The sequence below is a fragment of the Bison bison genome, unplaced genomic scaffold (assembly GCF_000754665.1).
Source record: "Bison bison bison isolate TAMUID 2011002044 unplaced genomic scaffold, Bison_UMD1.0 scf7180017864489, whole genome shotgun sequence".
In the NCBI taxonomy this organism is placed as follows: domain Eukaryota; kingdom Metazoa; phylum Chordata; class Mammalia; order Artiodactyla; family Bovidae; genus Bison; species Bison bison.
This window is the reverse complement of record NW_011495048.1, coordinates 9,105,720-9,115,179: the sequence shown is the minus strand read 5'-3', so window position 1 is coordinate 9,115,179 and position 9,460 is coordinate 9,105,720. Positions and strand designations below refer to the sequence as shown.

Below are 9,460 nucleotides of genomic sequence, written 5' to 3'. Positions count from 1 at the left end.
ACTAGTTCCAAATAGGAAAAGGAGTACATCAAGGCTGTATATTGTCACCCTGCTTATTTAACTTCTATGCAGAGTACATCATGAGAAAGGCTGGGCTGGAAGAAGCACAAGCTGGAATCAAGATTGCCGGGAGAAATATCAATAACCTCAGATATGCAGATGACACCACCCTTATGGCAGAAAGTGAAGAGGAACTAAAAAGAGGAGAGTGAAAAAGTTGGCTTAAAGCTCAACATTCAGAAAACGAAGATCATGGCATCTGGTCCCATCACTTCATGGGAAATAGATGGGGAAACAGTGGAACCAGTGTCAGACTTTATTTTTTGGGGCTCCAAAATCACTGCAGATGGTGACAAAGTTATGGCCAATCTAGACAGCACACTGAAAAGCAGAGACATTGCTTTGTCAGCAAAGGTCTGTCTAGTCAAGGCTATGGTTTTTCCAGTGGTCATGTAGGGATGTGAGAATTGGACTGTGAAGAAGGCTGCGCGCTGAAGAATTGATGCTTTTGAACTGTGGGGTTGGAGAACACTCTTGAGAGTCCCTTGGACTGGAAGGAGATCCAACCAGTCCATTCTGAAGGAGATCAGCCCTGGGATTTCTTTGGAAGGAATGATGCTAAAGCTGAAACTCCAGTACTTTGGCCACTTCATGCAAAGAGTTGACTCACTGGAAAAGACTCTGATGCTGGGACAGATTGGGGGCAGGAGGAAGAGGGGACGATAGAGGATGAGATGGCTGGATGGCATCACCGACTCGATGGACGTGAGTTTGAGTGAACTCCGGGAGATGGTGATGGACAGGGAGGCCTGGCATGCTGCAATTCATGGGGTCGCAGAGTCAGACACAACTGAGCAACTGAACTGAAGTGAACTGAATCTGATTATGTTTGTGCTTGACAGTTACACTGAACCCCTGCACAGGCTGTGTGCATCAGCACCTCCTAAATAAAATAAGAGTTCACATAGGGAAGATCCCAGCAGGTGAAGTCCCTACTGTTTGAGAATATTTTTATCAGAACAAAAACAATAGCATATAAGTACATTAAACAAACTGCTGTCTCCTCTTCTATAGTTTTGTTCACAACATACAACATTACTTCCTTACAGGTACCAAAGATTTGAAAAGGCATTTCTGTTAGCTGTTGACATTGGTGCTCGTGACCTGTTTATGGTGAGTCATTCCTTGGGATGATTTTGTGCTTTCAGTTCTAACGCTGAGTAAGTTGTCAGCTTTTGTGACCATTAAAAAGGATTAGTGTCATTTGTGCCTTCAACACATGGTGGGAAAGCATTTATTCCATCTTGGCTTGCAGCTTTGCCTTCATGAAACTGGTCAATAGCCATCTAGCCTCTTTTGACTTGCTGACATTTTCCTTGCCAGACCCAAAGGATTTTTTATGTTTTCTAAGAATTTATAATTCTTGAATGTCTCTCCTCCTGTACTTTGATGTGAGAGGATGACACCTTTGTATCTAACAAGCTTAAATTTTTTCTAATCCATTCCCTATAGAAGTACAGCTTCAGAAATCAAGACACAGGACAAGACATGTCCCTGAGATCTTGAATGTGCTCAGTTTGTCCCTTAGGTTTTAGTGAGAAGTAACAGTTTGAATGTTCTCACTTATATTTTTAAAGTGACCACAGTACAAAGTAGATCCAAGAGAATATAATAAGTTCAAATATGCTTTAATCCTCAACTTATTAATTATGGAACAGTAAAATAGACTAGTTTCTTACACATCTTTGTGCTCTGTATTAGGTTCTTATTTTATAAGATTTTTTTGCCACAATGAGATCAGATAAACAAAGGTGGGGTTCCTGATTTTCAGCACATTCTGCTCCATAGAAATTCCACTGCTGTCAAAAAATCTGGAAAACAATAAAAACTTTGAGAAGGCTCTTTTATCTGAATCTTCTGTACAGTGAAGACATTTTGTACTTTAAGCTTTGATGCTTTAGATGTTAATATGGGTTCATATATTAGTTTATCTTGTCTTTGAAATGAGTTTGCTGTTTAAATTCTAATTTTGCATCACTCAATTAAACTGTGCTTTGTGCATTCATTGATCATGGGAAAACATCTAATTACTTCAAATGTGTGAACCTTTTGCTATTTGCTGGTTGTCTGTATTTTGTTAGGTCACGTTGATCAGGCATATTAGTATATTAAGGGGACATTTTATTATTTTCACCAAAGTCTATGCATTCATACATCACAGTGTCAGAAATTTAATTACAACACTTCTTAGATTTTTCTGACCCAAGTGACGTTGTCACTTTATTTCCTCCTCACCTCTGCCACTACTCAGCAATAAAGGTAGATTTTCTTCCTATTTCCTTATTTTTTTTATGTCTGTAGTCCCAGCCTTCTTTCTAGCCAAAATAATAACTAAAGAGATGAATATTTATATGTTTAGTGTCTGATAAACTTTATTTCCCAATGTATTATTATACTGTTCTGTAATTTATGCTACATTAACTATTAACTAATACATAATCATCAAAGCCTGGTGGGCTACAAGTCCACAGGGTTGCAAAGAGTCAGACACGACAGAGCACGCACCGATACTCATCATAGCCATCTTACAAACTTCTTTTCAAATCATATCTGTTTCAGCATTTAGTCTCAGTTCTGGAGAAGGAAATGGCAACCCACTCCAGTACTCTTGCCTGGAGAATCCCATGGATGGAGGAGCCTGGTGGGCTATAGTCCATGAGATCACAAAAAGTCGGACACCACTAAGCAACTTCACTTTCACTTTCACTTTCTAGGCAGTAACAATATAAAGTCTCCATGTTAGTTTAAAGCCAAACAGACTTTCTACTAATAGGCTAACCTTAACCCATGAGGATTTTTATTAGTAAAAGATAAAAATCTAAAATAAGGAAATGAGAGAGATACTTTTGCTTTCCTTTTTATTTGTAAAAGTGAACAATCAAAATGCTATATCCTTATTCTTCATATGTAACTTTTTATTTATAGCCCAAGGTCTGTCTTTAAGAAGCATTAAAAGCCTTAAGAGAGGATTAAGGCCTTAAAGTTCCATTTAAGCTTATGAATCTACTATATACATTTGATGCTCCACTTTAAAATTTTCTAAAGAATTTATCATGTTTTCTAATCAATTATTACTATTTAAATTATGATCTAGCCTACATACTAAGAATTATTACCTCTTTGCATTTAAAAATTTATAAAACAAACAGTACTATTCTTACCTATAAATTACCTTCTACCCCTAAGATATCTCATCCTTAAAGAAGAAAAATATGACTACATTGAACACAAAGGGGTCGCAAATAAAATGTAATGCTTAACCTGAGAATATTCTTTTTGCATTAGCATATCTGTTGGTGGTAGAGAGATAAAAGACATATATAGCATGATAGAGCAGACCTTGAATATTAAAAAGTAAGTATGTGGGTACTAGACCTGATGAAATGAGTCAGAAAGTACCTCTTTGTCTACTTTTACACATAGCCTAAGTGATCATCTTCTAAATTAGGGGTCAGCAAACTATGGCCTACCAAGCAAATTTAGCTCCCAAATGGCTTTTTACAGTTTTAAATCATTAAAAAAAAATAAAATAAAAAGTGTCAATATACTTTAAAATACATGATATTAAAAATACATGATATTCAAATTCAGATTTTCATATCCATAAATGTGGTATTGAAACATAGCCAAACTTACTTATGTAATGTGTATGACTGCCTTACGATGGCAGAGTTGAGTGGCTGCAGGAAACTATCTGGCTTGTAGAGCCTAAAATATTTACTCTCTGGTGCTTTACAAAATATGTTTGCAGACCCCTGGTCAAAACAATCATAATTTATAATTTCATTCTTCCATATTTAAAACCTTTTAGCATCTTCTATCGCCTTTGGGGTAAATTCTAACTCCTTGAAGTGGCATCTACAGCCCCTCTACTCTCACCTCTCAGCTACATCAGCTTTCTTTCAGTTCTGGGAAGTATACTCTATTCTGTTATATCCAGATCATGTTAAGGAAGGGTGTAATGGGAAGGTGTAATGGTAGATACATGGAATTTGGGTCATAAGTTGTCTTCAAAGTCCGTAACTTTTGAGTTTTATGTGTAAATGATGATAATAATTGCCTTCTCCAGACGCTGGAGAAGGCAATGGCACCCCACTCCAGTACTCTTGCCTGGAAAATCCCATGGACGGAGGAGCCTGGTAGGCTGCAGTCCATGGGGTTGCTAAGAGTCGGACACAACTGAGCGACTTCACTTTCACTTTCCACTTTCATGCACTGGAGAAGGAAATGGCAACCCACTCTAGCCTGGAGAATCCCAGGGACGGGGGAGCCTGGTGGGCTGCCATGTATGGGGTCGCACAGAGTCGGACACGACTGAAGTGACTTAGCAGTAGCAGCATATGTTGGATTTTTTTAATTGAATAAAAGAGGTTTTAAATTCTATAACAATTTACAATTTTTAAGTTTCACACAGATGATTTCGTACAATCCCATAATAACCATTTGTTTCTTTCTGCCCCTCCTGCTTCCCTTTTCAAAGTGGTAACCACTAGTTTGTTCTCTGTATCTGTGAGTCTGCTTCTTTTTTTGTCATATTCACTAGTTTGTTGTATTTTTTAGGTTCCACATGTAAGTGATGCCACACCAGTATTTGTCTTCCTCTGACTTATTTTACTCAGCATGATGCCCTCCAAGTCCACCCATAGTGCTTCAAATGGCAAAATTTCATTCTTATTTATGGTTGAGTGGTATGCATATATATATATATTCATTTATCTAATACCTTGGTAATTGTAAATAATGCTGCTATAAACATTGAAGTGCATGTATTTTTACAAATTAGTGGGTTTTGTTTTTTGGATATATATCTAGGAGTGGAATTGCTAGTAGTACTACTTTTAGTTTTTTGAGGAAACCCCATACTGTTTTCCACAGTGACTGCACCAATTTACATTCTCCCCAACAGTGTATGATGGTTCCCGTTTCTCCACATCCTCACCAACAGCTGTTGTGTTCTTCTTGATGATAGCCATTTCTGACTGGTGTGAGGAGATACCTCATTGTGGTTTTGATTTGCATTGCCCTGATGATTAGTGATGCTGAGAATCCTTTCATGTGCCTGTTGGCCATCTGCATATCCTTTTTGAAGCAATTGTCTATTCAATTCTTCCGCTTATTTTGTAATCGAGATTTTGGGGGTTTTTTGATGTTGAGTCATAGGAGCTTTATATATATTATGAATGTTGTCATTCAGTCACAAAGTCGCGTTTGACTCTTTGTGACCCCATGGACTGCAGCACAACAGGCTCCTGTGTCCTCCACTATCTCCCAGAGTTTGCTCATTTCATGTCCACTGAGTCAATGATGCTACCTAACCATCTCATCCTCTGCCACCCCCTGCTTCATAGGCCTTCAGTCTTTCCCAGCATTGGGATCTTTTCTAGTCAGTCCACTTTTCCCGCCAGGTGGCCAAAGTATTGGAGCTTCAGCTTCAGCATCAGTCTTTCCAATGAGTGTTCAGAGTTGATTTACTTTAAGGTTGACTGGTTTGATCTCCTTGCAGTCCCTCAAGAGTCTTCTGTAGCACTACAATTCGAAAACATCAATTCTTTGGTGTTCAGCCTTCATAAAGGTCCAACTCTCACATCCATACTCAATACTGGAAAAAACATAGCTTTCACTATACAGGCCTTTGTTGACAAAGTGCTGTCTCTGCTTTTTAATATGCTGTTTAGGCTTGTTATAGTTTTCCTTCCAAGGAGGAGATGTCTTTCGGTTTCATGACTGCAGTCACCATCCATAGGGATTTTGGCGCCTAAGAACATAAAATCTGTCACTGCTTCCACTTTTTCCCCTTCTGTTTGCCATGAAGTGATGGGACCAGATGCTATGATCTTAGATTTTTACTACTGATTTTTAAGCCAGCTTTTTCACTCTCCTCTTTCACCTTCATGAAGAAGCTCTTTAGTTCCTCCTTCCTTTCTGCCATTAGAGTGCTATCATCTGCAGATCTAAGGCTGTTGATATTTCTTCCACCAATCTAGATTCCAACTTGTGATTCATCCACCTTGGCATTTCACATGATGTACTCTGCATATAAGTTATATAAATAGGGTGACAATATACAGCTTTGAGGTACTCCATTCCCAATTTGGAACCACTCAATTGTTCCATGTCTGGTTCTTACTGTTGCTTCCTGACCGGTATACAAGTTTCTCAGGAGACATGTAAGGTGGTCTGGTAGTCTTAGGTAGTCTAAATTCATCCCTTTAAAAATTTTCTACAATTTGCTATGATCCACATAGTCAAATGCTTTAATCTAGTCAGTGAGGCTCCGGAATTCCCTTGCTTTCTCCATGATCCAGCAAATGTTGCCAATTTGATCTCTGGTTCTTCTGGCTCTTTGACACCCAACTTCTACATCTGGAAGTTCTCGGTACATGTGCTGCTGAATGAAAGCTTGAAGGATTTTGAGCTAACCTTGCTAGCATGTGAAATGAGTGTACTTGTATAGTATTTGAACATTCTTTGGCATTGCCCTTCTGTGGGATTAGAATTAAAACTAATCTTTTCCAGACCTGTGGTCACTGCTAAGTTTTCCAAATTTCATCACGTATTGAGTACAACACTTTAACAGCATCATCTTTAGGATTTGAAATAGCTTAGCTGGAATTCTGTCACTTCCACTACCTTTGTTTGCAGTAATGCTTTTTAAGGCCCACTTGACTTCACACTCCAGAATGTCTGGCTTTAGGTGAGTGACCACACCACTGTGGTTATCTGGGTCATTAAGACTTTTTTTGTATAGTTCTTCTGTGTATTCTTCCTACCTCTTCTTAATGTCTCCTGCTCCTGTTAGATCCTTACCATTTCTATCCTTTATCATGCTCAGCCTTGCATGAAATGTTCTGTTGATATCTCTAGTCTTCTTGAAGAGGTCTCTAGTCTTTTCCATTCTATTGTTTTCCTCTATTCCTTTGCATTGTTCATGTACGAAGGCCTTTTTATCTCTCCTCACCATTCTCTGAAACCCTGCATTTAGTTGGGTATTTATTTCCCTTTCTCACTTGCCTTTTGCTTCTCTTCATTCTTCAATTTTTATTTATATTAAAAAAAAAACCTTTTATTTATAATAAAAGCTTCAGCATTTATTAAAAAACCTCCTCAGACAACCACTTTGCCTTCTTGCATTTTTTTTTCCTTTGGGATGTTTTTGGTCACTGTCTCCTGTACAGTGTTATGAACCTTGTCCATAGTTCTTCAAGCACTCTGTCTACCACATCTTATCTGTTGAATCTGTTACTTTCACTGTATAATCATAAGAGATTTGATTTAGGTCATAACTGAGTAGCCTATTTGTTTTCCCTACTTTCTTCAGTTTAAGCCTGAATTTTACAATAAGAAACTCATGATCTGAGCCATGGTCAGCTCCAGGTATTGTTTTTGCTGACTGTATAGAGCTTCTCCATCTTTGGCTGCAAAGAACATAATCAATCTGATTTTGGTTTTGACCATCTAGTGATGTCCATGTGTAAAGTCATCTCTTGGGTTACTGGGAAAGGATGTTTGCTATGACCAGCATGTTCCCTTGACAGAACTCTGTAAGCCTTTGCCCTACTTCATTTTGTATTCCAAGGCCAAATTGGCCTATTACTCTGGATATCTCTTGACTTCCTAATTTTGCATTCCAATCCCGTATGATGTAAAGGCCATTTTTTTTTTTTTTATGTTAGTACTAGAAGTTCTTATAGATCTTCATAGAACTTTCAGCTTCGACTTCTTTGGCATCAGTGGCTGGGGCAGAGACTTGGATTACTGTGATATTGAATAAGGTTTGCCTTGGCAATGAACAGAGATCATTCTCTCCTTTTTGAGATTTCATCCAAGTACTGCATTTCAGACTCTTGTTAACTATGAGGGCTACTCCATTTCTTCCAATGTATTCTTGCCCACAGTAGTAGATATAATGTTTACATGAATTAAATTTGCCCACTCCTGTCCATTTTAATTAACTGATTCCTAAAATGTCAATATTCACTCTTGCCATCTCCTGCTTGGCCACATCCAATTTACCTTGATTCATGGACCTAACATTCCAGGTTCCTATGCAATATTGTTTTGTATAGCATCAGACTTTACTTTCACCACCAGACATATTCACAACTGAGCATCATTTCTGGTTTGGCCCAGCTCCTTCTTCTTTCTGGAGCTATATTAGTATTTGTCCTCTGCTCTTCCCCAGTACCATACTGGACACTTCCAACTAGGGGTACTCATATTCAGGAGTCATATCTTTTTGCCTTTCATACTGTTAATGGGGTTCTCATGGCAAGAATACTGGAATGGATTGCCATTTCCTCCTCCAGTGGACACATTTTTTTTTTAACTTTACCATATTGTATTGGTTTTGCCATATATCAAAATGAATCCGCCACAGGTATACATGTTTTCCCCATCCTGAACCCTCCTCCCTCCTCCCTCCCCATACCATCCCTCTGGGTCGTCCCAGTGCACCAGCCCCAAGCATCCAGTATCATGCATCGAACCTGGACTGGCGACTCGTTTCATATATGATATTATACATGTTACAATGCCATTCTCCCAAATCATCCCACCCTCTCCCTCTCCCACAGAGTCCAAAAGACTGTTCTATACATCAGTGTCTCTTTTGCTGTCTCGTATACAGGGTTATTGTTACCATCTTTCTAAATTCCATATATATGCGTTAGTATACTGTATTGGTGTTTTTCTTTCTGGCTTACTTTACTCTGTATAATAGGCTCCAGTTTCATCCACCTCATTAGAACTGATTCAAATGTATTCTTTTTAATGGCTGAGTAATACTCCATTGTGTATAAGTACCATAGCTTTCTTATCCATTCATCTGCTGATGGACATCTAGGTTGCTTCCATGTCCTGGCTATTATAAACAGTGCTGCGATGAACACTGGGGTACACGTGTCCCTTTCAATTCTGGTTTCCTCGGTGTGTATGCCCAGCAGTGAGATTGCTGTATCATAAGGCAGTTCTATTTCCACTTTTTAAAGGAATCTCCACACTGTTCTCCATAGTGGCTGTACTAGTTTGCATTCCCATCAACAGTGTAAGAGAGTTCCTTTTTCTCCACACCCTCTCCAGCATTTATTGCTTGTAGACTTTTGGATAGTAGCCATTCTGACTGGCGTGATATGGTACGTCATTGTGGTTTTGATTTGCATTTCTCTGATAATGAGTGATGTTGAGCATCTTTTCATGTGTTTGTTAGCCATCTGTATGTCTTCTTTGGAGAAATGTCTATTTAGGTCTTTGGCCCATTTTTTGATTGGGTCGTTTATTTTTCTGGAATTGAGCTGCAGGAGTTGCTTGTATATTTTTGAGATTAGTTGTGTGTCAGTTGCTTCATTTGCTATTATTTTCTCCCATTGTGAAGGCTGTCTTTTCACCTTGTTTATAGTTTCCT

General features: G+C 38.6%; 1 protein-coding gene across 4 annotated transcripts in view; it reads left to right on the top strand.

The window, feature by feature from the left end:
- WDPCP (WD repeat containing planar cell polarity effector) overlaps positions 1-9,460 on the top strand; it is a 300,990-nt gene that overhangs the window by 241,977 nt on the left and 49,553 nt on the right. For 2 of the 4 annotated variants that reach the window (XM_010863306.1, XM_010863302.1), the window contains one exon: positions 1,110-1,173. The exons of the other annotated variants lie outside the window; for them this stretch is intronic. In XM_010863306.1, coding sequence (XP_010861608.1) covers positions 1,110-1,173 — 64 coding nt within the window. The remainder of the gene's footprint in view (positions 1-1,109; positions 1,174-9,460) is intronic. 4 annotated transcript variants of the gene reach the window in all.